Consider the following 27,089-nt stretch of genomic DNA (forward strand, 5'->3'; position numbering starts at 1 on the left):
TCCTCTCTCGCTCATCCTTTTTTTATTGATCTCTGTGCAATATTTTTCTCCTCAGGAAAACGTCCTAAGAAAGGTATGGCCACCGCTAAGCAGAGACTAAGGAAGATTCTCAAGCTGAGCAGGAACAACCACTTCTTGCTATAGCACCCAAGACCCTGATGTCTACAGAATTAACTTTGAGAAGGGACAACTCGCCCCCCCGCCCATATACTCTTTCGGTTGTGACTCACATTTTACAAGAATCATTGCTTGGATGGATTGACCTGACACATTAATGGCCACATGCTTGATGTGGAAGTATTGGATGTAGGGCTTTCAGAGTTAATCAGTTAACCTGAGTTAATTTTAGTGCGCTCATTTTATTACATTTTTTGTGTGATTAATCACATTGTTTGAAAGCGTTCAAAATAAACTGAAACATACAAAATACATAATCTATACAGATAAAAACAACGCTGCGATGTCCAAACAAGTTGACATTTAGGTTAAAGAAAGTGTGCTTTATCAATTTACCTGATTTGGCTAACCGTAACAAAATCAAGACTTCAATATTCTTGTAATGCTTTTCATATAAAAAAATATATAAAATTACAGCCCAATTTGAGCATATTCTGAATGTGCGATTTAATCATGATTAATCACAGCAAATCCTGGAATTAACTCAATTTATTTTATCGTTTGACAGCCCTAATTGGATAACAAGATAATGGATTTACAGAAGAAAGCACAGTTTCCCATGGTGAAGTGATGGTGCGCTGTATAAAGAAAAATGAAACTGCATGGATCCTCAGCAATGACATTGGATTGTATATGATCTGGCCATCAAGAGCTATACAGTAAATATGGCTTTGTTTCAGAATTGAAGCACCGCAACAACACAGGATTGTACAAAGACGCATGGCATTGGGAATTTAAATGACGTTTGATAGAACAACATTTGCATCTGAGCCACGTGCTGTCGTATCTATTTTGGCTGTTGCTTTTTACCTTATGCTTGCACTAGCCCTTCCAACCAACACTACTTATTATGCCACAACAAGCAAATATTGTTGTTTAAGCCAAGAATGGCAAGTGAAGAGGCTGCTTTCTGCTACCAGAGTTTATCACCACTCTTTGGGACATTGTCATGTGTTGGTTTGGTCTGACTTAAGATCAATAATGACGCTATGGTGTTTGAACTCATTTTAAATGGTGCTGAAGTGCATATTCATGTTATCCTTTCGTCTACCCTCTTGTTACAATCACCAGTGATTGAATTTGAGAGGGGGGTATATTTTGATGCAGCACTCCAGGCACTCTCAGCCTCGCAGTATGTAAAAGCTATCTTACGCTAATGCATTAAGCCATTCCAAGAATACCTCTCCCAACGCATTAAGTTTACTGGTTCTGTTTACTGAAGGGGTTATGACTCCTCATTGCTCTATAGTTGGATCACTGACCATATCAAATGTGTTCCTTTGGTGCCACCTATTGGTCAAAGGAGGGCAGGAGCTTGAAAGTGCTGTTATTATGAAAGGTTTTTGAAATTGCAAAAAGATATCAAGTAGCAAATGTACAGAATGTATTTACAGAAAATATAAGTTATCGTTAATTGATTTAACTTTCTCTTTTGGTGTTTGTTTTATTGTTTTTCTTTTGCTGGTATTGAATTATGTATTGTGAAAAAGTTAATAATGGCTTTGATATGACAATCCTGTTACAATTGTTAATGGAATGGGTGTGTGATTATTTTTTTATATTCGCAAACCGGTTGTATTTGTTGCCTCTATCACATTTGTATTGGGTGGATTTAAGCAAAAATCTAACAAGTGGACCTGAAGATTTTAAATGTTTGGGAGATCTTCTAGGTCGGCAAAGATTAATATTATCAAAGAATATTTGTCTTACTCGTTAGTATGAATTTGATTTTTTTTTTTTATATATATAAATGTGTCTTAAGTGACACTTTGTACAATTCTAAAATGATCAGTGTATGTGAGAAATGTAATTATGGCTACTGATCTAGTTATTGTTAGTGTATGTTTATTTTCCCTATCACTATATCCTTGGCTTGAAAGATCTCAGTTGGATTTTGAATTGGTGGTCTTTTTTTGTTGGTGATCATGCCAAAAATGTGATTAGTGAGTGAAGTGAGAGATTGCTCCTGTTGGTGTTTTTCTCAGGGACACATTCTCTTTCTTAAGAAACGTTTTTTTTGTGTGTTTTTTTCTTTCATAAGCAACATGAAATGACCCATCATCGTTGACACTTTCTGATCATTGATTTTATTTACATAAAAAAAGGTGCATTTGTATTACGAGTGTTACTAGGAAACCCCTTTAGTTGTGACCTTGACTCCTTTTTATGGAAATGTAATTATGCTGCCTGTCTTCCCAACTTTCATTGGGAAGTTTGTTCATACATGTTGTCAATCGCCGTCACTTCAATAAGTGAATGGTGGACTTCGGTACTATATTACAACTGCTCAGGGCTCTTTGGTGGTGACTGTTTCTAGACTAAGAACTTTGAAATATTTATTTTGTGGACATTGTGCTACAGAGAATGGTTGCACCAAAAGAAGCAACCTCTTGAATACAAATCCTATTTCTGCATTTAGCAAAGAGCATGCCAACAGAGGTAACCCCAAGTGAAGTTGAGCCATCTACTAAATCCTCACCATTCTTACATGCAATCTGCCAAGGCATATTGCACTAACTTTCAGATTTAAGCATATCAAATAGCTTTAGATGCCCCCATTCAAGTATTTGTGACAACTGAGTTCCCATCATGAATTGACTTTTAATCCACACCCTCATGCTCATGTTGCCATCTGCCTGGCTACCTACTGTATTTAGCCATTGTGCTTGAGCTCCAAAAGTATTGGGACAGTAAATTGTTTTTCTTTGTTTTGGCTCTGTAAAACATCACTTTGGATTTGAAATGATACAGTAACTGAGGTTAGTCATCTTTAATTTGATGGTATTTTCATCCATATCGGGTGAACCGTTTAGAAATTACAGCACACACACATTTTTAGGGGATCAAAAGTATTGGAACTAATTCACTTGTGTATTAAAGTAGTCTCAAGTTTATTTAGTCCCATATTAATAGCACGCAATGATTACATCAAGCTTTAGACCACAAACTTGTTGGATGCATTTGCTGTTTGTTTTGGTTGTGTTTCAGATTATTTTGTGCCCAATAGAAATGAATGCTAAATAATGCATTGTCATTTTGGAGTCACTTTTATTGTAAATAAGAATAGGATATTTCCAAACACTTCTACATTGATGTGGACGTTACCATGATTACGGATAATTCTGAATGAGTGTGAAAGTTAGACGCACATATCATTTACCCCCCCTCCAAAAAATGCTAAACACCCCTGATATTAAAATTATTATTTGTGCATCTAACTTTCTCACTCTTCATTATTCACATTTCATTCAGGAATATCCATAATCGGGGTAGCATCCACACTAATGTCCCATGTTTCATGAGCTGAAATATAAATCCCAGAAATGTTCCATACGCACAAAAAGCTTATTTCTCTCAAATTTGGACCACAAACCTGTTTGCATCCCTGTTAGTGAGCATTTCTCCTTTACCAAGATAATCCATCCACCTGAGAGGTGTAATCACACGAGCCCAGGACCTCCACATCCGGCTTCTTCTCCTGCAGGATTGTCTGTAATAAAGGCCTTTGTAGGAAAAAGCAAATACTTGTTGGCTGAGCATGGCTCCCAAGTGGGTGGGCCTACACCCTCCCAGGCCCATCCATGGCTGCGCCCAGTCATGTGAAATCCATAAATAAATGCCTAATGAATTTATTTCAATTTACTGATTTCCTTATATGAACTGTAACTCAGTAAAATCTTTGAAATTGTTTTGTGTTATTTTTGTTCAGTATAGAAGTGTTTAGAAACGGTCAATTCTTATTTACAATCAAATGTATTCTAAAATGACACTACATGATTTACCATTCATTTCTATTGGGCACAAAATTCTGAAACATAACCAAAACAAACAGTAAAAACATCCAACAAGTTTGTAGATTCACAAGCTTGATTTAATCATTGCGCGCTAGGAATATGGGAGCACATACTAAACTTTTGACTACTTTAATACACGTGAATTTGTCCCAATAGTTTTGGTCCCCTAAAATGGGTGGACTATGCACAGAAAGTGCTGTAATTTCTAAATGGTTCACCCGATATTGATGGAAATACCCTAAAATTAAAGCTGACAGTCTGCACTTTAACCTCAGTCATTGTATCATTTCTGGAGTACAGAGCCACAACAAGATGCTGTGGAGAGATTCATTCAGAGAAGCTTGACTTCCAATTCTATTCCCAGGCCCTGTAAAACCACAATAACAAAAAGTCTAAGCTTCTGAAAGGGCGAAGATCATGAGTTGCTTTTCAGTTACTCTCAACAAAACAGTTTCACTTTTCATCGTCCCAACATGCTTGATCATGCATGGCATTACTGGCCTTCTGGCAAAGTATTGTTCACAAGTAGACTACTGTTAATTGTACAGTATTTACCTGAATTGTAGACTATTTTTACATTTGTGGGAAGTGTTGGTCATGGTGTCTATTTCCAGTCTGCTGTTTGGTTGAATGTCTATAATAGTTTATTTCAATCATTGAAAACATTAAGCTTGTCTTGACACTAACCCATTGCAATGACTCTTTGAATGTTTATTTCTGTATCACAATGTGGCTTGTAAATAATTACTTTTTAAAGTGATGTTTTCCTTATTCTCAACCACTAACCTGCATCATTAAGACTGAGTAAGATATTTCCTTGACACAAATGCCTTTGGTGCGGTAGCTAGGCTTGGATCACATGAATGAACATCTGTCACCAATGACTACTGTGAGAGCTAATGTAAAGCAAGAAAAAACGTTTTTTTTTATTTCCATCTACAATGTGCATGTTTGGAGATCAAACCGTGCTAGAGGTTTTCATAGTACCACACTTACATATAGCAGGTTGGTCATCATTACGCAACAGTGCACAAATGTAATGTGCCTTGTGTTGGAGTTCCATATTTCAGCAGTAGGGGGACACAGAGTCCCAAGACACTAAATTGTGGCTGTGCCCTTTTCTCAATCTCTTCAGTGCTCACTGATTTGAAAGGCATGGAGTCTGGACAGCCTTAAAACAGTCCATGACTGGTGTAAGCAATGTGGCAGAAGCTGTTCTCAGCCCAACCAAAATGGGGCCATCTCCAACCCATCTGTAATTTCAGAGCTGTGAACATTGACACTGACGGAGTATGAACGAGGGGGGCCTGGAAACCAAACAATATACTGTTATTATAGTCCTCCTTTAGAAAAGATCATTGTGAAACTAAATATACAGAGATTACAATGAAGTTGCCATATGATCAGAATCAGCCCTATGGGTATATCTACATTGACTGTTGTTACATTCAAACTATTTTTGGTGGATGGTATTAGGTGCATGGCCCAAGTACATTTAGGATAAATGTATTATCAATTGATCTCGTTTTCTATTTAGCTCATGTGGAAGCATGGCATGCACAATTATAGTGACGCGAGGCCGGGCTCGAGCACTAAAGTGAAAACTGCACTGTGTGCGCGCGGGGATGACAGTCGCCATTTTATTTTGAAAAATCAAACCGAACTGGAAGGAGAGCAACCCAAAAGGAATGAATATCACAAATACATTTTGGGAACCATGGTACGTTTTTTAAAACATTGTATTGCAAAGAATCGGCGGTTTTAAAAGAATATTTAGGACACATTAGTAAGCTAAAAAGTGTGCGACTACCCGTTAGGCGTCGTAGTTAACATGAGCAAAGACAAGCTAGTGTACTACAGTAGCGTTGGCTAAAGTTCGCCAGCTAGGAACAGTTGGATGGTCCTATCTCAAAGTACAGTTGGTTAGTGAAAATGACCATATATTAACGTTTAACATGGCTTACTCATTTCGAGTTTGTGGATGCTGTACTCCGAGAACATTGTCATGCTAACGTTTATATGAACTAGTCAACGTTAACTAACACTAGTTGGCTAGTTACGGTACCTGGTCATTCATTCACATACATATACATGCATGCATACATAGCTAAATTACCTAGCAGTTAGGTTAGCTAACGTTAGTTACTTTGTTGACAATGTATTTCCATTGACAATAACGTAACTAATAATCGATCGCTAGTGTATTGACCAGCTAACTAGTGTTTATAGAATTGTTGGCTTTGCAACGTAAACAAATGTAACTAACGTTAGCTTGTTTTTCTGTCGTTGCTAACTAACATACGGCCTTCTGAGCGTTGACTTTAGCTAACATTAGCTGGCTGACGTTTGCCACATCTGCTAATTTAGCTAGCTAGCTGGTGTTGGCAAACCCAATGTGCTTGCTTATCCGGCTAGTTAACGTTAGCTGGCTAGCTCTTTGTCTCAATGGATAAGTTGACTTGTAACAGTAACTTAGATGTCAGATGGTTAACGTTATGTAACTAACGTTAACTGACCAAGTTGGTCAGAGCCATGTTTGCTAGATGCAGAATGTAAATCGTTGATATTTATTAGCTAACGTGAGCGAAGTTTGCTAACCAACGAGATGTTGCCGAAGATTGAGTGAACAGATGCTAGCGAAGTAGGTTATCTACGTGGACTATAACACATTTGTTTAATTGAGACACATATGCGAACGTTAACTTAGTTGCCGTTAGCTAGCTAACGTTATTGAGAATACTAACGTTTAATTTGCATTATTACTGGGACACTGAACTCATAGCTAGCTACCTACGTGAGAAATTGATATAACTCGCTTTAAGTATCTAAACGACTTTGGCTTGGTTATTAATTGATTAACCACGTGTTGTCAGTGTAGAAGAGAAATATAGGAAATCATCCGTATTATCAGCGCACACGATGCTGATTGGACTGGTAGTAACGGTTTAAGGGTGTGCATCAAGTCAAGGCCCAACTTGGTAGTTTTACTTAGACCGACGTTGTGGACATAGTTTTCGCTAACATTGATAATTTGTTTGGGCAAACTTAAACTTAGTTCTCATTTACAACTGCAACCCGGCCAAGATAAAGCAAAGCAGTACGACAAAAATAACAGAGTTAGAAACAAACGTGCAGTCAATAACACAAAATATAAATCAAATCCAATTTTATTTGTCACATACACATGGTTAGCAGATGTTAATTCGAGTGTAGCGAAATGCTTGTGCTTCTAGTTCCGACAATTCAGTAATAATCTAGCTAACAATTCCAAAACTACTACCTTATAGACCCAAGTGTAAGGGGATAAAGAATATATACATAAAGATATATGAATGAGTGATGGTACAGAGCGGCATAGGCAAGATACAGTAGATGGTATTGAGTACAGTATATACATATGAGATGAGTATGTAAACAAAGTGGCATAGTTAAAGTGGCTAGTGATACATGTATTACATAAAGATGCAGTAGATGATATAGAGTACAGTATATACATATACATATGAGATGAATAATGTAGGGTATGTAAACATATTAGGTAGCATTGTTTAAAGTGGCTAGTGATATATTTGACATTTCCCATCAATTCCCATTATTAAAGTGGCTGGAGTTGAGTCAGTGTGTTGGCAGCAGCCACTCAATGTTAGTGGTGGCTGTATAACAGTCTGATGGCCTTGAGATAGAAGCTGTTTTTCAGTCTCTCGGTCCCAGCTTTGATGCACCTGTACTGACCTCGCCTTCTGGATGATAGCGGGGTGAACAGGCAGTGGCTCGGGTGGTTGTTGTCCTTGATGATCTTTATGGCCTTCCTGTGACATCGGGTGGTGTAGGTGTCCTGGAGGGCAGGTAGTTTGCCCCCGGTGATGCGTTGTGCAGACCTCACTACCTTCTCTGGAGAGCCTTACGGTTGTGGGCGGAGCAGTTGCCGTACCAGGCGGTGATACAGCCCGACAGGATGCACTCGATTGTGCATCTGTAGAAGTTTGTGAGTGCTTTTGGTGACAAGCCGAATTTCTTCAGCCTCCTGAGGTTGAAGAGGCGCTGCTGCGCCTTCTTCACGATGCTGTCTGTGTGGGTGGACCAATTCAGTTTGTCTGTGATGTGTACGCCGAGGAACTTAAAACTTACTACCCTCTCCTACTGTTTCATCGATGTGGATAGGGGGGTGTTCCCTCTGCTGTTTCCTGAAGTCCACAATCATCTCCTTAGTTTTGTTGACGTTGAGTGTGAGGTTATTTTCCTGACACCACACTCTGAGGGCCCTGTTGTTGGTAATCAAGCCTACCACTGTTGTGTCGTCCGCAAACTTGATGATTGAGTTGGAGGCGTGCGTGGCCACAGTCTATAAGTTAGTGTGTGCAAATGTAGAAGTGACCGTCGTTATAACTCGGTCATGGTGACTTTCTACCTGTAAGTTGCGAAGTAGCTGATTAACTAGCTAGCAAGTTGTTGATGTTTTTTAGTTAGCCTACTACCCTACTCTTCTACATTTCCACACACTGTAACTTACATAGATTTTTATATTTTTCTTTTGTGTTATTGACTGTACGTTTGTTTGTAACTCTGTTGTTTTTGTCGCACTGCTTTGCGTTATATTGGCCGGGTTGCAGTTGTAAATGAGAACTTGTTCATATTACATTTAAAGTTTTTTTGTATTTTTTTGTATTGCGGTGGTGTGTGAATCAGGATTATACCAGGTGAGTAGTAGGCCTACCCCATAATTTTTTTGTGGGCAATGAGGCTCTCTTCCCATGGCAGTTGTACACTGCACTTGTGGTATTTAAAATCCCAGTTTATCATATGAATATATATACACTGCTCAAAAAAATAAAGGGAACACTTAAACAACACAATGTAACTCCAAGTCAATCACACTTCTGTGAAATCAAACTGTCCACTTAGGAAGCAACACTGATTGACAATACATTTCACATGCTGTTGTGCAAATGGAATAGACAACAGGTGGAAATTATAGGCAATTGGCAAGACACCCCCAAATAAAGGCGTGGTCCTGCAGGTGGTGACCACAGACCACTTCTCAGTTCCTGTGCTTCCTGGCTGATGTTTTAGTCACTTTTGAATGCTGGCGGTGCTTTCACTCTAGTGGTAGCATGAGACGGAGTCTACAACCCACACAAGTGGCTCAGGTAGTGCAGCTCACCCAGGATGGCACATCAATGCGAGCTGTGGCAAGAAGGTTTGCTGTGTCTGTCAGCGTAGTGTCAAGAGCATGGAGGCGCTACCAGGAGACAGGCCAGTACATCAGGAGATGTGGAGGAGGCCGTAGAAGTGCAATAACCCAGCAGCAGGACCGCTACCTCTGACTTTGTGCAATGAGAAGCAGGAGGAGCACTGCCAGAGCCCTGCAAAATGACCTCCAGCAGGCCACAAATGGTCAGAAACAGACTCCATGAGGGTGGTATGAGGGCCCGATGTCCACAGGTGGGGGTTGTGCTTACAGCCCTACACCGTCCAGGATGTTTGGCATTTGCCAGAGAACACCACGATTGGCAAGTTCGCCACTGGTGCCCTGTGCTCTTCACAGATGAAAGCAGGTTCACACTGAGCACATGTGACAGTCTGGAGACGCCGTGGAGAACGTTCTGCTGCCTGCAACATCCTCCAGCATGACCGGTTTGGTGGTGGGTCAGTCATGGTGTGGGGTGGCATTTCTTTGGGGGGCCGCACAGCCCTCCATGTGCTCGCCAGAGGTAGCCTGACTGCCATTAGGTACCGAGATGAGATCCTCAGACCCCTTGTGAGACCATATGCTAGTGCGGTTGGCCCTGGGTTCCTCCTAATACAAGACAATGCTAGACCTCATGTGGCTGGAGTGTGTCAGCAGTTCCTGCAAGAGGAAGGCATTGATGCTATGGACTGGCCCACCCATTCCCCAGACCTGAATCCAATTGAGCACATCTGGGATATCATGTCTCGCCCCATCCACCAATGCCACGTTGCACCACAGACTGTCCAGGAGTTGGCGGGTGCTTTAGTCCAGGTCTGGGAGGAGATCCCTCAGGAGACCATCTGCCACCTCATCAGGAGCATGCCCAGGCGTTGTAGGGAGGTCATACAGGCACGTGGAGGCCACACACACTACTGAGCCTCATTTTGACTTGTTTTAAGGACATAACATTAAAGTTGGATCAGCCTGTAGTGTGGTTTTCCACTTTAATTTTGAGTGTGACTCCAAATCCAGACCTCCATGGGTTGATACATTTGATTTCCATTGATCATTTGTGTGTGATTTTGTTGTCTCCACATTCAACTATGTATAGAAAAAATAATTTAATAAGAATATTTCATTCATTCAGATCAAGGATCAAGGATGTTTTATTTTAGTGTTCCCTTGATTTTTTTGAGCAGTGTACTTTAAAACCTTTAATTTAACTAGGTAAGTCAGTTAAGAACAAATTCTTATTCTCTCCCTTGTTCGGGGGCAGAATTAAAGATTTTTACCATGTCAGCTCGTGGATTCGATCTAGCAACCTTTCGGTTACTGGCCCAACGCTCTAACCACTAGGCTACCTACTATGTAGTATTTGCTCAATGAGTTTGTACTGTTTTTATGTGCATCTGTATTAACTAGTTTTCTCTCTTGGTTATTTTCAGATTCTGAACTTGATGTCGCACTGAGGGACTTTACCTTGTATCAAGATCCACTGATAGAAGTAGCTTGCTGTAAAACATTTTCACACCTGGGGGGGGGGGCGGGGGGGGTGGGGGCAGAAGTATCCTATCACTGAAGTGACTTAAGGGGAATAATGGTGATTTTGCGCCGGGCACGGCCGCCTGCTTCCGCCCCAACCAGCAATGAATCTTGACTCGCTCTCGCTGGCTTTGTCTCAAATCAACTACTTGGTGGACAATTTAACTAAGAAAAACTACAGAGCCAGCCAGCAGGATATACAACATGTGAGTAGCATGTGGTATTATGCTCACAAATTGTCTTTTTTTTTCTAGTTTTGCCACAAAAGCAGTACACACACTTTCAGACGTTTGAAGGGCTATAGCTAAGTAGATTTTGAAACGTACATGCATTCAAAATTCTTATTTTACCTTTTTATATAACTAGGCAAGTAATTTAAGAACAAATTCTTTTTTTCAATGGCGGCCTAGGAACAGTGGGTTAACTGCCTTGTTCAGGGGCAGAACGACACATTTTTACCTTGTCAGCTCGGGGATTATCACAAAATGACTGTAAAACTAATATGATTCTACTGTTCATAGGATTTTTCTGTATAAAAAAATGGGCATAATTGGTGGGCGTGGCAGGGTGTGTAGCAATGTCGGCATGGCTGAATTTGGTTAGGGTCTTGGTTAAAACATTTTTTGAAGCCCCCCATCTTAGTGTTGTTTTAAAGCCAGTTTCCCTCAATTCTAGACATTTATCTATGTAGCCTAGATAGCTTAAACTGCTCAATGTTAATATTTTGCAGTTTAAGCTAATTTCCTGCAATAAAAATAAAAAAATGTTCTTATGATCAGTTATTGTAACAATCAATACTCCCAAATTCATAGTTTTTGTCTAGCTTTTATTTTAGTGATAGTTCTCAAATATTTAACAATATATAGATCATCTTTTTTTACGTTCTTTATATCTGGTTTTAGTAGTTTAAGTTTACACTGAAAAGATTTTTCCACTCTGAAAAAAGTATTTCACTAAAAACAATGTTTGGATATAGGTGGCCTGAATAAACAAGATGTTTCTATGCAGAGAGAACCCTGGGTTTAGAATTGCATTAGGTCTGACAATTATATTGTGGCTCTGACGGCTGACCTGTTATTTGTTCTTTTGTTGAATGTGTTCTGTCCCAACAGATTGTGAATCGTCACGGCCCTGAGGCAGACAGGCATTTGTTACGCTGTCTTTTCTCCCATGTGGATTTCAGTGGCGATGGAAAAAGCAGTGGCAAAGATTTCCATCAGGTAACTTCTGATTAATAATACTCATTACACCAGTTGCTAAACAGATTTTAGCAATGAGGATTAAGGGTTTCTTTAAATTTCCTTATCATTGGTATTGTCTATCTTGCCTTTATTATTTTAGAAAGTGACTCTGCTTTCCTATTTTGTCCTTAACCTGTTCTGTTATGTTCCCTCTTCTCCCTTTTACCTTCGTTTGCCCACTTGACCAAGACACAGTTTCTGATCCAGGAGTGTGTTTCACTGATTTCAAAGCCAAATTTTATTTCAACACTCTGCTACACAATCGACAATCCTTTGCACTACCAGAAGGTAGGAGACGTGCTTATTTTCTTATCTTTGTAAAATAATTTTGCAATTCATAAATATTATTGTACATTTTCTGCAGTGATGAAGTGAGTGCACGTTAGACTTCTGTGCCAAAATTACTGTCTGCATCAGAATAACTGTGTAATGTTTTCTAACCTTTATCATTTTCAGAGTTTGAAGCCTTCCACCCACTTGTTTACTCAGTTGAGTAAAGTTCTCAAGTTAAGCAAGGTTCAAGAAGTAAGTAAATTAATGTGGAAATGTATGTTGTCAGATGGTGGTTTTTATTGTAGTGTTTAAAAATAATATGCCAAGCAATTTGAGGTTCTACATAAATCTTTCTTTTTTTCCCATAAGGTTATATTTGGCCTTGCTTTGCTGAATTCGTGCAACGCAGACCTTCGTGGTTTTGGTAAACTCAGTTTTATATTTAATCATATTACTATACCTGCTGATTTGAAACCACGCAATGTTTTATCTGTATGGGGGGAGGGAGGGGGGGTCACATGAGCTATTCTGTTATCAAGGTGTCCAAGTGTAGCACATGGAAATGTGTGAAACTCACTCCCTAGCCTGATGTGTCCCTACATGGGCCGAAAAATAGCTAGCTTTTCGCGTGGCACAACTGTTAAAAAGATGCATCGCAAGGGCCAGTCACGTGTGCTAAAAAGGCAGAGGTCCTGTGTTCAAGCCTCTGAGCTGAATCAGGAGGAAGCAGTACTCTCTAAGCAAGAAGCTTGACATCCGTTATACAAGTATAGAGATGAAACGGTATGAACATTTCATATCACAATTATAGTGACAAATGATCACTTATAAGTATTGTCGCGGTATTGTTACAATGTGCTGGAAATGTTCAAAACGTACTGATACACATACTGAAATCATTTCACCAAGTTTTATATTGAAAACAACAAATAAAATTGGCTATGGACTATGTACTTTTTGTGTGCATAAACTTTAAAATAATAACATTAACATTAAAGATGGCACCATGTGGCGATGAAGTAAGCTTCCCTAGTGCAGGTTTAAATGAACACAACCTTAAGTAAGCAAATCAAATAAACAACCAAATTAGCAGCACTCACTTTGTAGTGAGGCACGGCAACCTTTATCAGCCTCAGAAAGCCAAGCCTCTCAACAATTTGAAGTGGCACCATGTCCTTGGCAATGTAATGTGAAAGGGCTGGAGTGAGGTCTTGAGCATTTTTTTGATGTGGGTACATAAGCACCCTGCCTTTTTAAACGCTTGCTCGATTGTCTGTGTCACAACTAGATGAGGGACCAGGTGCATCACTGGGTTTGCCTGCTGCACGCCCACTCTGTTAACAAGGGAATAGTAAATGTAGTCGCATTATTATTGGCGTCTTATTATTATTCACTTAAGACTGTGTATATCTTCTGTGTTGCATTTGAGTATATGCAATGGCCCCATGAGCAATTTACAGAAATACAAATGAGTCTTAACTTTGGCATAGGGGGCAGTATTTTGACATCCGGATGAAAAGCGTGCCCAAAGTAAACTACCTGCTACTCAGGCCCAGAAGCTAGGATATGAATATAATTGGTAGATGTGGATAGAAAACTGTTCTAAAACTGTTAAAATAACATCTGTGAGTAAACTGAAATGGCAGGCTAAACCCAGAGGACAAACCTTAAAAATAAAACAAATTCAGCATACCACTGATTTCAATGTCTGGCCCTTTTATAATAGTGCGAAATTGTCCCCTATTGCAGTTCCTAGGGCTTCCACTAGATGTCAAGAGTCTTTAGAAAGAGTTTCGTGCTGTTTATTTTTTTTTTGAAAAATGAGGGAGAAGTTGTTGTTTTTCTAAGTGGCTCCCATTTTGTCTGTTGTGTTTCCAAGCGCATGGCCGAGAGAGTGCATTCTTTTTTTATCTCCGGTAAAGACAATTTTATTGTTTATTTGCGTATTAGGGTACCTAAGGATAGATTACAAACGTTGATTGACTTGTTTGGATAAGTTTATTGGTAACGCTTGGGATTCATTTTGTATGCATTTTGACGGAGGGAAACCGAGTGGATAAACTGAGTTATGGATATAAAGAAGGAATTTATCGAACAAAAGGGCCATTTGTAATGTAACTGACCTTTTGGAGTGCCAACAGATCTTCAATGGTAAGGCATATATTATATAGCTATTTCTGACTTTCGTGTCGTAACTCCCTGGTTGAAAATGATTTATGCATTTATGTGCTGGACACTGTCCTCAGATAATCGCAAGTTAACTTTGCTTGTATTCGCTATAAAGTAGTGGTTGGTGGTCATGAAGATGACTCAAGAGTTTTGAAGTGTTAATGTAAAGGAGTACTTGGTATTGTGTAGGTCAGGAGAACTGTTTTACGTACCAGGTGGCTATCTCGCGGTTATTGTCCTCAGGTTGGGCCTTCAGTATGTCAATTGCTACGGTGTGGCAGGGGTAGTCAGCAAAGCAGAACACATCTGGGCTCATGAGGGAGTGCTGGATGAATGACAGCTGGAAGAGAGTGATAATGGTCAAGAGGGCTGAGGAGAGGAGTTCATTGATGTGAATGAAGGAGTTTGTTACCTCTGGAAATAAGACAAGTGTTAAGTGTCTTGACATTTACATAAACCTGGCCCAATCTCCTCCTAACCTGACCCATTCTCCTCCTTACCTGTCCTTCAGCATGCTTCCAGGGCCGGTAGATTAGGTCGACAGGGAACACCTCCATGCCCAGGCCCTTCTGGATCCCATACACCACCATCTGCAGTCCCTTGCATGTTCTGCAGACAGTGACCATCTTCGATTAAGCTTCCCTCAGCACTCTTGTGAAACCCAAAATACAACCACACTTCAGATTTGGTCCTCTTAGAAGTCTGAAAAATCTGCAGAGCGCTGTCACTGCCTTCTGCCATGTTTTCACACAAAACAAAACCCATGTTGCATGCTGTGCCTGTGTCAGGCTGTTGCTAACTTTGGTTGATGCAGGACGGTATTTACTATGAATTTTTCAATCCGTGGTAATCAAACATGGTTTTAATGATTAAAATGTAAAACGGTAATACTAATCGTCGGGTATTATACAGTGGTTTATTGTGAAACTGGTGACCGTTTCATCCTTATACAAGTATTTATTTGAAATATTTCCCCATTTGTCTTTAGCCGCGCAGTTCGTCAAACAAAGGCTCCCGGACCTCCTCCGCTCGTACGTGGACGCGGACCTTGGAGGAAACCAGGAAGGTGGCTTCCAAGATATTGCCATAGAGGTCCTGCACCTGCTCCTCTCTCATCTTCTTTTTGGACAGAAGGGAGCCAGCGGGGTCGGACAAGAGCAGATTGACGCGTTCCTCAAGACACTGTGCAGAGGTGAGGGGCATAGACTCACTACTTGAAAGGAAATGTTAATTATTTCCAGAAGTAACAAACTCTGATTCCTTCATTCACAACAATCTGGTCGTTTTGTACATGTTGCCCCATTAATTAAATATTCTGGTTCAGATTTCCCGCAGGAGCGCTGCCCTGTGGTGCTCGCACCACTGCTATACCCTGAAAAACGGGACATTCTGATGGACAGGATTCTGCCAGACTCGGGAGAGTTAGCCAAGACCATGATGGAGAGTTCTCTCGCAGAGTTCATGCAGGAAGTTGGCTATGGCTTTTGTGCAAGGTGACTGATATTTAGCAACTGAAATGCAAATTACAAATAGTTTTTGATGTCATGCATGACCACTAAGGAATTCAATGTCCGTTACCCCTGTTAATGTATTGTCTGTCTTTCATTCTAAGCCTCGATGAATGCCGCAACATAATCCTACAGTATGGGGTACGAGAGGTTACTGCCAGCCAGGTGGCCAGGGTCCTGGGGATGATGGCTCGCACCCACTCTGGCTTGTCTGATGGAATCCCCCTACAGGTGAGGGTTGACCTGATGGTAACTTACTGAAGCTCTGTTAAAAAAATAAATGTAAAAAATGACAGTGCGCTCTAAGTACACTATTGTTTTTCTTTTTTCTTCCTCAGTCCATCTCGGCTCCGGGCAGTGGCATTTGGAGCGATGGAAAGGACAAAAGTGATGGCTCTCAGGCGCACACCTGGAATGTAGAAGTTCTAATTGATGTGGTCAAAGAAGTTGTAAGTCATAGTGGAATTACATGTTATTCCCCTTCAGTTGGCCATTCATGTCTTGCACTTTGTACAGAAAATGTCCTTTTTATATTTTAGAACCCCAATCTGAACTTTAAAGAGGTGACCTATGAGCTTGACCATCCTGGCTTCATAATCCGGGACAGCAAGGGACTGCAGATGGTGGTGTATGGGATCCAGAGGGGCCTGGGCATGGAGGTGTTCCCTGTCGACCTAATCTACCGGCCCTGGAAGCATGCTGAAGGACAGGTAAGGAGGAGAATGGGTCAGGTTTATGTAAATGACAAGACACAACACTTTGGTCTTATTTCCGGCGGTAACAAACTCCTTCATTCACATCAATGAACTCCTCTCCTCAGCCCTCATGACCATTATCACTCTCTTCCAGCTGTCATTCATCCAGCACTCCCTCATGAGCCCAGATGTGTTCTGCTTTGCTGACTACCCCTGCCACACCGTAGCAATTGACATACTGAAGGCCCCACCTGAGGACGATAATCGAGAGATAGCCACCTGGTACGTAAAACAGTTCTCCTGACCTACACAATACCAGGTACTCCTTTACATTAATTATTAGAACAATGTCATGCCATTTGATAAACTTTATTTGTGATTATCGCCTCACAGGAAAAGCCTGGACCTGGTGGAAAGCCTCCTGCGCCTCTCTGAGGTGGGCCAGTACGAGCAGGTAAAGCAGCTCTTCAGCTTCCCCATCAAGCACTGTCCCGACATGCTGGTGCTGGCGCTGCTGCAGATAAGCACCTCCTGGCACACCCTGCGCCATGAGCTCATCTCCACCCTCATGCCAATCTTCCTGGGCAACCACCCCAACTCTGCTATCATCTTACACTACGCCTGGCATGGACAGGGCCAGTCCCCCTCTATCCGTCAGCTGATCATGCACTCTATGGCTGAGTGGTACATGAGAGGGGAGCAGTACGACCAGGCCAAGCTGTCCCGCATCCTGGATGTGGCCCAGGACTTGAAGGTAGGTAGGGAGGGATCCATGTTTAGTTTTTTTCAGGAAATGTGGTATAGTTTTGTGAAGGTATGGTGTTCACCCATTCTGCCCAGTGGGTTAAAACGCATTTTGTTAAAATGCATTTTGTTGATGGCATTTCATTTGCTTATGTTATAAAATACATTTTTACCAAGACAATTGATTCTTCATGTTCTGAGTTGTTCAGCCTGGTGTTTCCCTAACATATCGTTAATAACATATTTAAAAGTCGGGTATTGTAACCTAATACATCCGATAATAAGCACCAAGCTCTGTTGAAGGAGCGGTGCAGCTTTATCGCCTAAACGTTTGAGGATTTTATATTTTGTGGTCCTCGTCTTCCAAGTTGTTTCTGCGGGTCGCAAAATTAGCATGACCCGAGCTGAAATAAATGTAAAGGTTTTGAAAATAAAAAGCTTGGGGTACACTCAGTGCTCTGGTGACATTTCATAGATACTCTTGTTTTTGTGAGAAGTCTTTAAAAAATTACAGGAACTTCGCATGAATAGGAACAGTGTATACTAAAATATGAAAGTACTACATGTCATGCCATGTCTAAAAATGAATATCTCTTACCTCAATTGTTTTTACCCTTTTAGGATGGTTGAAATTAGGGTGACTAAATCAGTGGAGACCAGATGGGGGAAAAATTCAGGAAAATAGCATTGTCAGCTCGCAGATACAATGTCATTGTGCTAACACTAGTTAGCCTAGGCTTGCGAAACTACCTCCAACTTTCTTCATACTGGACACGGACATATACAAATGGTATCCACAAGTTCATCTGACTGGGGAAGTATAATGAACAAAAATATAAATGCAACAATTTCAAAGATTTACGGAGTTACAGTTCATTCAGATAAGGAAATCAATCAACAAACAAATTCATTAGGCCCTAATCTATGAATTTCATGGGTGGGCCTGGGAGGGCATAGGCCCATCAGTATCATTGAGTGGCTGGTCTGACTATCCCGCATGTGAAGAAGCCGGATGTGGAGGTCCTGGACTGGCGTGGTAACACGTGGTCTGCGGTTGTGAGGCCAGTTGGGCATACTGCCATATTCTCAAATTATGGGGGTGTGTTATGGTAGAGAAATGAACATTCAATTCTCTGTCAACACCTCTGGTGGACATTCCTGCAGTCAGCATGCCAGTTGGATGCTCCTTCAACTTGAGGCATTGCACATTTTAGGTGCCTTTTATTGTTTCCATCACAAGGTGCACCTGTGTAATGATCATGCTGTTTAACCTGTCTGGGAACAGTGTTCCGCTAGCACCAGCAGCCAATGAAATTGCAGGGTGCCAAATACAAATCAACAGATCTCATAAATCAAATTTCTCAAACATACAAGTATTAGGCACCATTTTAAAGATAATTTTATCGTTAACTTCTTGATACTACCCATCCCGGAACCGGGAGCGTAATCATCGACTGGCACTAATTAGCATAACGCAACGGACATAAATATTACTAGAAAATATTCCTATTCATGAAAATTACAAGTGAAATATATTGAAACACAGCTTAGCCTTTTGTTAATCACCCTGTCATCTCAGATTTTCAAAATATGCCTTACAGCCAAAGCAAGACGAGCATTTGTAAGTTTATCGATAGCCTAACATAGCATTATGTCCAGCTAGCAGCAGGTAACTTGGTCATGAAAATCAGAAAAGCAATCAAATTAAATCGTTTACCTTTTGATGAGCTTCGGATGTTTTCACTCACGAGACTCCCAGTTAGATAGCAAATGTTCTTTTTTTCAAAAAATATTATTTTTGTAGGTGAAATAGCTCCGTTCTTCACGCTTGGCTGAGAAATCGACCGGAAATTGCGGTCACGAAAACGCCTACAAATATTCCAAATTAGCTCCATAATATCGACAGAAACATGGCAAACGTTGTTTATAATCAATCCTCAAGGTGTTTTTCAAATATCTATTCGGTAATATATCCACATTGGTTTTTCAGTAGGAGCGAAAGGAAAAATGGCTACCTCTGTATTTTACGCGAGAATCACTCCGAGCCATCAGGTGACCACTTACACAATGTAGCCGCTTACACGTATTCTTAAACATAAAGGCGTAAAACTACGTCACAATGCTGTAGACACCTTGGGGAATACGTAGAAAAAGTAATCTGGTTGATAGCCCATTCACTACTCAATAGGGACGCATTGGAACGCAGAGCTTTCAAAACATGAGTCACTTCCGGATTGGATTTTTCTCAGGCTTTCGCCTGCAATATCAGTTCTGTTATACTCACAGACAATATTTTTACAGTTTTGGAAACTTTTGTGTTTTCTATCCTAAGCTGTCAATTATATGCATATTCTAGCACCTTCCTGACAAAATATCCTGTTTACTTTGGGAACGTTATTTTTCCAAAAATGAAAATACTGCCCCCGAGTCACATCAGGTTAATCCAGCCATTTTTCCAGCCAAAGAGGAGTCACAAAAAGCACAAATAGTGATAAAATGAATCACTAACCTTTGATATTCATCAGATGACACTCATAGGACTTCATGTTACACAATACATGTATATTTTGTTTGGTGAAGTTCATATTTATATCCAAAAATCTAATTTTACATTGGTGTGTTATGTTCAGTAATGTTTTGCTTCCAAAACATGTGGTGATTTTGCAGAGAGCCACATCAATTTACAGAAATACTCATTATAAATGTTGGTGAAAATACAACTTATGCATGGAACTTTAGATATACTTCTCCTTAATGCAACCGCGGTGTCAGATTTCAAAAGAACTTTACGGAAAAAGCATACCATGCAATAATCTGAGTACGGAGCTCAGAGCCCAAACCAGCCAAAAGAGAGATCCGCAATGTTGCGCAATCAACATTAGTCAGAAATAGCATTATAAATATTCACTTACCTTTTATGATCCTCATCAGAATGCACTCCTATGAATCCCAGTTCCACAAATGTTTGATTTGTTCTATAAAGTTCATTTATGTCCATATACCTCTTCTTGTTAGGGCGTTTGGTAAACAAATCGAAACGCGCATGCAACATCCAGCGGAAAGGTAGGACTAAAATTCCAAAAAGTTATATTACTGGTCGAAGAAACATATCAAACGATGTATAGAATCTATATTTAGGATGTTTTTATCATAAATGTTCAATAATGTTCCAACCGGAGAATTCCATTGTCTGTAGAAAAGCAATGGAACTGGAGCTACCTCATGTGAATGCGCGTGACTGAGCTCGTGACTTCTGGCAGACCTCTGACTCATTACCCTCTCATTCAGCCACCCTTCATAGTAGAAGCATCAAACAACATTCTAAAGACAGTTGACATCTAGTGGAAGCCTTAGGAAGTGCAACAACCAATATCCCACTATCTTCAATAGGGGCTGAGTTGAAAAACTACAAACCTCGGATTTCCCACTTCCTGTTTGGATTTTTTCTGGGTTTTGCCTGCTATGTGAGTTCTGTTATACTCAGACATCATTCAAACCGTTTTTTAGAAACTTCAGTGTTTTCTATCCAATACGACTAATAATATGCATATACAGTGGGGCAAAAGTATTTAGTCAGCCACCAATTGTGCAAGTTATCCCACTTAAAAAGATGAGGGAGGCCTGTAATTGTCATCATAGGTACACTTCAACTATGACAGACAAAATTAGAAAAAAAATGACATTGTAGGATTTTTAATGAATTTATTTGCAAATTGTGGTGGAAAATAAGTATTTGGTCAATAACAAAAGTTTATTTTCCACCATAATTTGCAAATAAATTCATTAAAAATCCTACAATGTCATTTTCTGGAATCAGAAAAGGCAGTTTACTCTGGGCACGCTTTTCATCCAAAAGTGAAAATGCTGCCCCCTAGCCCAAACAGGTTAATCCTCGCACACAATCCAGCCTTACTTCTTTCTCTGGCCTTCATTGATTTAGTTGCCCTAATTTTGACCATCCTACAAGGGTAGAAACTCCATTAAGTTTTGAATGGATTATGATGGTCCCAACCTCATGTCACTTTTTTTGGGGGGGGGGGGAGATTATCTACATAATTAACCCGTTTTAGCCATTGGTCAAAAGATACATTTTTGATTTTGTATGCTATATACGGCTACTTTGTGCAATATTTTTTTTTTGCAATATCCAAACTGTTCCTCTTGTTTTTCAGTCTCTATCTATGCTGCTTAATGGTACTCCATTTGCCTTCGTTATTGACCTTGCTGCACTTGCCTCTCGCCGTGAATACCTCAAACTTGACAAATGGCTGACTGACAAAATCCGAGAGCATGGGGTGAGTGGTGTGAGTTGAGCCTTTAATTTACAGCAATTACAACCACTATACATACATACACTTTGCTATAAGAAGTTATAGGGATCTAGTACATGAGTCATTGACCTGTTTGCTGTTCTAGGAGCCCTTCATCCAGGCGTGTGTTACGTTCCTGAAGAGACGTTGTCCCTCTATCATTGGTGGTCTGGCCCTAGAAAAAGACCAGCCCAAAAGCGCCCTCCTTCCCCCGGAAACGATGGCTACCATGCTGGGTTGTCTGCAGTCCTGTGCAGGGTGGGTTTACCTATCAGAGCTCGAATCATGGGGCCTATGAGCAAATTTGCTCTTTCATTACTCAGTCATGTTGTATGGTGCTTTAAGGTCTAGTTTCATAATTCATTTAATTTCAACTTATCTTGTATTATCTACAATGATCATATTCATCTAGAAATGTATTTTATTTTTTTATAAAACTCAGACAAAAAAGAAACGTCCTCTCACTGTCAACTGCGTTTATTTTCAGCAAACTTAACATGTGTAAATATTTCAATGAACATAAAAAGATTCAACAACTGAGACATAAACGGAACAAGTTCTACAGACATGTGATTAACAGAAATTGAATGTGTCCCTGAACAAAGGGGGTGGGGGGTCAAAATCAAAAGTAAGTCAGTATCTGGTGTGGCCACCAGCTGCATTAAGTAATGCAGTGCATCTCCACCTCATAGACTGTACCAGGTTTGCCAGTTCTTGCTGTGAGATGTTATCCCACTCTTCCACCAAGGCACCTGCAAGTTCCCGGACATTTCTGGGGGGGAATGGCTCTGATCCAACAGGTACCAGGCGTGTTCAATGGGATTGAGCTCCGTGCTCTTTGCTGGCCGTGGCAGAACACTGACATTCTTATCTTGCAGGAAGTCACGCACAGAATGAGTAGTATGGCTGGTGACATTGTCATGCTGGAGGGTCATGTCAGGATGAGCCTGCAGGAAGGGTACCAGGAGGATGTCTTCCCTGTAACGCATTGTGTTGAGATTGCCTGCAATGACCACAAGCTCAGTTCGATGATGCTGTGACAACACCGCCCCAGACCATGATGGACCCTCCACCTCCAAATCGATCCCGCCCCAGAATACAGGCCTCAGTGTAACGCTCATTCATTCGACGATAAATGCGAGTCTGACCATTAGCTCAGGTGAGACAAAACTGCAACTCATCAGTGAAGAGCACTTTTTGCCAGTCCTGTCTGGTCCAGCGATGGTGGGTTTGTGCCCTGTAGGCGACGTTGTTGCCGGTGATGTCTGGTGAGGACCTGCCTTACAACAGGCCTACAAGCCCTCAGTCCAGCATCTCTCAGCCTATTGCGGACAGTCTGAGCACTGATGACGGGGTTGTGCGTTCCTGGGGTAACTTGGACAGTTGTTGCCATTCTGTACCTGTCCCGCAGGTGTGATGTTCGGATGTACCGATCCTGTGTAGGTGTTACATGTGGTCTGCCACTGCGAGGGCGATCAGGTGTCCGTCCTGTATCCCTGTAATGCTGTCTTAAGCATCTCACAGTATGGACGTTGCAATTTATTTCCTTGGCCACATCTGCAGTCCTCATGCCTCCTTGCAGCATTCCTAAGGCACGTTCACGCAGATGAGCAGGGACCCTGGGCATCTTCCTTTTGGTGTTTTTCAGAGTCAGTAGAAAGGCCTCTTTAGTGTCCTAAGTTTTCATAACTGTGACCTTAATTGCCTACAGTCTAAGCTGTTAGTCTTAATGACCGTTCCACAGGTGCATGTTCATTCATTGTTTATGGTTCATTGAACAAGCATTGGAAACGGTGTTTAAACCCTTTACAATGAAGATCTGTGTGAACTTATTTGTATTTTTACAAATGATGTTTGAAAGACATGGTCCTGAAAAGGGGACGTTACTTTATTTGGTGTATGTTAAATGTTTTTTCAGGAGCGTCACTCAAGAGCTCTCTGAGACTATCTTGACCATGGCTGCCAACTGTAGCAACGTCATGAACAAAGCCCGCCAGCCGCCACCAGGGGTCATGCCAAAGGGCCGTGCTCCCAGCACCAGCAGCCTAGATGCAATTTCCCCTGTGCAAGTGTCGGTGTCTCCTCTCCAGGTGAAGAGTGTTTTATCACTGTTTATTTGGGGAATGTGTATCAGCTAGAAGCATTACTTTCATCATCCCCTAAATTTGAATAAATTGTTTTGTCTTATAACATAATTGTGAACATTAGCCTGAAAAACAGGTTTCTCAACCTGGTGCTCCATTCTGTGTGTTAGATGGATCCTCTGACAGCCATGGGCTCCCTCAACCTGGGCAGCTCTGCCACCTCTCACACACAGAATATGCAGGGCTTTCCCACCCCGCTGGGCTCTGCTTTCAGCAACCCCCAGTCCCCAGCTAAGGCCTTCCCTCCACTGTCCAACCCCAGCACACCATTTGGGGGGATTGGAAGTCTCTCTTCACAGCTAGGTAACCCAGGTATGAGGAGAGAACGTGCCATAGATATTTGCATAGTGTTTTGATTACACTATATGGAGGACTGAAGTGGGTTTTTCTTTTGTCTAGGTCCGCTGGGATCAGGCATTGGCTCTGGTATTGGTTCTGGTCTTGGAATGCCAGCAGTGAGCAGTGATCCATTTGGGACGAGGAAGATGAGCACACCAGGCCTGAATCCGCCCACCTTTCAGCAGAGTAAGATGGCCTGTAAGTGGTGGTGGTGTGACTGAGTGTATTTCCTCTGAAAATATTCTTAGTATCTCCTAATAGCCTCTTGAAGTAATGAGGGTTTACTTGAAAACTGTTAAAGCATTTGTAATTGATTCATCTAAAAAAATATTGAGTACGATCTGGGAAGAAACGGCCTTTCACACATTGAATCAGAGGAAATACAGGTCAGTCATCCATTAAATGCAAATGATTATGCTTCTAATTGAATGTTTATTTGTCTGTTTATTGCTTTGATAGTGTAAAGTCTTAAGGTGAAATTGCACTATAAATCGTTGTTTTATTTGCTGCAGTTCATCACAAAACCCTTCAGAATCATTTTGAAATGATTCTGAAGGGTTTTCTTTGGCAGTATTGTTTGATTTGGTCTCACCTTTTTTCCCAGCTGACCTATCTCAGGTGTGGCCAGAGGCTAACCAGCACTTTAGTAAGGAGATTGATGATGAGGCTAACAGCTACTTCCAGCGCATCTACAACCACCCCCCACACCCCACCATGTCTGTGGATGAGGTTAGTTTCTGAATAAAATGGTCTGCAGTAGTGTTGCACGATACACCGAAACTTTGGGCATTTTTCGGTACTATAACATGAAAACAGTTTAGTTCCAAATGTTTGGTTCTTTGGTTAAATGTGTCGTACACTGACTGACAGGATAATGTCTGGTAATTTGTCGACTGGGCCAGTAACTTCTCAGCGCATTGATTGCGTTTATATGCTCTGTTGCAGTCTGCTGTAGAAAACTGCTGGTGTCATAGTGAGTTTACCCACACAAAACTTATGCTATATTTGAGCAATATGATTGGCCGTTCATTCAAGCACCCACTCTTCACTTGACCGAGCTGATGCATTCACACGGCACACATGAGCTGTGCAGACTCTTTTAAAAAGCTCTCATCAATCCACTTGCTGAGCTTATTTCTTTCTTTTGGGGAAATTTATTTGCTAAAGTCAACTTTCAATAGTGAAAATAGTAGCAAATTAGCAATAGGCTACTGTTGATACCTCTACAAAAAGACATCTAGCATTCATATTGGCTACTGTAGCCAGAACTTTCTCAAAAGAGAGGCTAGCTTAAAGGGGCAACATTCTATTTTTAACATTGATATAATTTGGCCATAGATAAGCACATTTATTCTATGTATCCAATTTTATTGTATTTTGTATGCTGTCTTATATGGTTTTGTAGAAGGATTTTAGGCTGTCCACATTTGTTATTTGTTTCTCTTATTTTAACTACAGAAGTCAAGTGGCTAATACGCTATATTCTTTTGCATCTGTATCGTTTTGTGATTAGTTGTCGCGATATGACAATTCCTGATTTTCCATGTCAAAAAGGAAGACACAAAGCAGGCTGAAATCTATGGTCCTTTATTAAACCTACTGTATGCAAAATAGTGGTGCTATAGCTTGGAAAATAAATGTGATTTTGGTTGACAACAAGGCTGCTTGTTATCAACGTTAGGACTGGTTTTCCTCCATTTGTCTGCTTTATGTTTTGTTTCCTTACCACAACACCGCTGAGTGTCAAAACCCTAATTGTGATACTAAACCTGGTATTAAAGTAAACATTCTGGAATTGTGACATCCCTAGTCTGCAGCTGCTAAATCCTTGGCGCCCGTCTCTCTCTGGCAGGTGCTGGAGATGCTGCAGAGGTTCAAGGACTCCACCATCAAGCGAGAGCGTGAGGTCTTTAACTGTATGTTGAGGAACTTGTTTGAGGAGTACCGCTTCTTCCCCCAGTACCCTGACAAGGAGCTACACATCACCGCCTGCCTGTTCGGGGGGATCATTGAGAAAGGCCTTGTCACCTACATGGCCCTCGGACTGGCCCTTCGATATGTACTCGAAGCCTTGAGGAAGCCATTTGGGTCCAAAATGTATTACTTTGGAATCGCTGCTCTAGATAGATTCAAAAATAGGTATGAACTATTATCTGTCTTCAGATGCTTAATGGTATTCCACACTGAATATTTGCATCTTGCGTATGTGTGATTCAAATTATCTGTGACTGCTGTAGGGCTAATTTGATCTTTCCCTCTCTAGACTGAAGGACTATCCCCAATATTGTCAGCACTTGGCCTCAATCGGCCACTTTCTGCAATTCCCCCATCATTTACAAGAGGTAATTGGATTTCCTGTATATTTGTGACACAATCGGTCATTCTTCATCCGTACATGCATCTTCCTTGTTTTTATACTGATATCCGTAACATCTTAGCCAGAGGTGCGGATCCTACTTCACGATAAATAAGTCTCTCGCTCTGGCACTTTCGAATATCCTGTGCGTGCAGTATATCGAGTATGGCCAACAGTCACGGGACCCTCCGGTGAAGATGCAGGGATCCATCACCACCCCAGGAAGCCTGGCGTTGGCTCAAGCTCAGGCCTTGTCTCAGCCTCCCAAAGCCCCCCAGCCTGGACAGCCCAGCACCCTGGTCACCACAGCTACCACCACCACCACTGTCGCCAAAACCACTACCATCACCCGGCCTACCCCTGGCAACTTCAAGAAGGATGTGCCGGTGAGTACCTGGGGAAACATCAGGGAGTCACTTGCACCATATATATGCCAATGTTTTTCTCTGGTCATGTAAAATGACTCTAGCAAACCAGCGCATCAGTTTTCCTGCGTTGCCATAGTTTGTGTCAATGGCAACATTCTGAACCGTTCTATGAGGAACGCTGTCTGGTTTTCACATTTGAAATGCTCATTTTAGTTTACAAAGACTAAAGGAATGTAAACACCAGGAAATATTTTCATTT

General features: G+C 41.1%; 2 protein-coding genes across 27 annotated transcripts in view; both read left to right on the forward strand.

Moving 5' to 3' along the window:
* The window catches only part of LOC109866910 (lysine-specific demethylase 7B-like), a 62,270-nt gene extending 57,607 nt beyond the window's left edge, over nucleotides 1–4,663 (forward strand). For 5 of the 9 annotated variants that reach the window (XR_004204774.1, XR_004204772.1, XR_004204773.1 and 2 more), the window contains 2 exons: nucleotides 56–73; nucleotides 686–4,663. Coding sequence is in view for 6 of the 9 variants with exons in the window: in XM_031801133.1 (XP_031656993.1) it covers nucleotides 56–73; nucleotides 686–699 (32 nt within the window). In the remaining 3 variants the exon portion in view is untranslated. Of the gene's footprint in view, nucleotides 1–55 lie in introns of all 9 variants that reach the window. The other 4 variants (XM_020455810.2, XM_020455811.2, XM_020455812.2 and 1 more) reach the window with 1 other exon arrangement.
* Nucleotides 4,664–5,559: 896 nt separating this feature from the next.
* Nucleotides 5,560–27,089, forward strand: part of LOC109867006 (CCR4-NOT transcription complex subunit 1) — a 35,354-nt gene continuing 13,824 nt past the window's right edge. For 10 of the 18 annotated variants that reach the window (XM_031802015.1, XM_031802007.1, XM_031802019.1 and 7 more), the window contains exons 1-22: nucleotides 5,560–5,691; nucleotides 10,587–10,889; nucleotides 11,796–11,903; nucleotides 12,114–12,212; nucleotides 12,381–12,449; nucleotides 12,567–12,621; nucleotides 15,355–15,558; nucleotides 15,691–15,859; nucleotides 15,979–16,105; nucleotides 16,213–16,323; nucleotides 16,414–16,584; nucleotides 16,724–16,851; nucleotides 16,963–17,323; nucleotides 21,486–21,617; nucleotides 21,730–21,881; nucleotides 23,542–23,713; nucleotides 23,878–24,079; nucleotides 24,167–24,304; nucleotides 24,711–24,835; nucleotides 25,959–26,245; nucleotides 26,370–26,448; nucleotides 26,609–26,848. In XM_031802015.1, the coding sequence (XP_031657875.1) occupies nucleotides 10,788–10,889; nucleotides 11,796–11,903; nucleotides 12,114–12,212; nucleotides 12,381–12,449; nucleotides 12,567–12,621; nucleotides 15,355–15,558; nucleotides 15,691–15,859; nucleotides 15,979–16,105; nucleotides 16,213–16,323; nucleotides 16,414–16,584; nucleotides 16,724–16,851; nucleotides 16,963–17,323; nucleotides 21,486–21,617; nucleotides 21,730–21,881; nucleotides 23,542–23,713; nucleotides 23,878–24,079; nucleotides 24,167–24,304; nucleotides 24,711–24,835; nucleotides 25,959–26,245; nucleotides 26,370–26,448; nucleotides 26,609–26,848 (3,231 nt within the window). In that variant the 5' untranslated portion in view covers nucleotides 5,560–5,691; nucleotides 10,587–10,787. The remainder of the gene's footprint in view (nucleotides 5,692–10,586; nucleotides 10,890–11,795; nucleotides 11,904–12,113; nucleotides 12,213–12,380; nucleotides 12,450–12,566; nucleotides 12,622–15,354; nucleotides 15,559–15,690; nucleotides 15,860–15,978; nucleotides 16,106–16,212; nucleotides 16,324–16,413; nucleotides 16,585–16,723; nucleotides 16,852–16,962; nucleotides 17,324–21,485; nucleotides 21,618–21,729; nucleotides 21,882–23,541; nucleotides 23,714–23,877; nucleotides 24,080–24,166; nucleotides 24,305–24,710; nucleotides 24,836–25,958; nucleotides 26,246–26,369; nucleotides 26,449–26,608; nucleotides 26,849–27,089) is intronic. The other 8 variants (XM_031802009.1, XM_031802023.1, XM_031802022.1 and 5 more) reach the window with 6 other exon arrangements.

The sequence above is a fragment of the Oncorhynchus kisutch genome, linkage group LG22 (assembly GCF_002021735.2).
Source record: "Oncorhynchus kisutch isolate 150728-3 linkage group LG22, Okis_V2, whole genome shotgun sequence".
Lineage (NCBI taxonomy): Eukaryota > Metazoa > Chordata > Actinopteri > Salmoniformes > Salmonidae > Oncorhynchus > Oncorhynchus kisutch.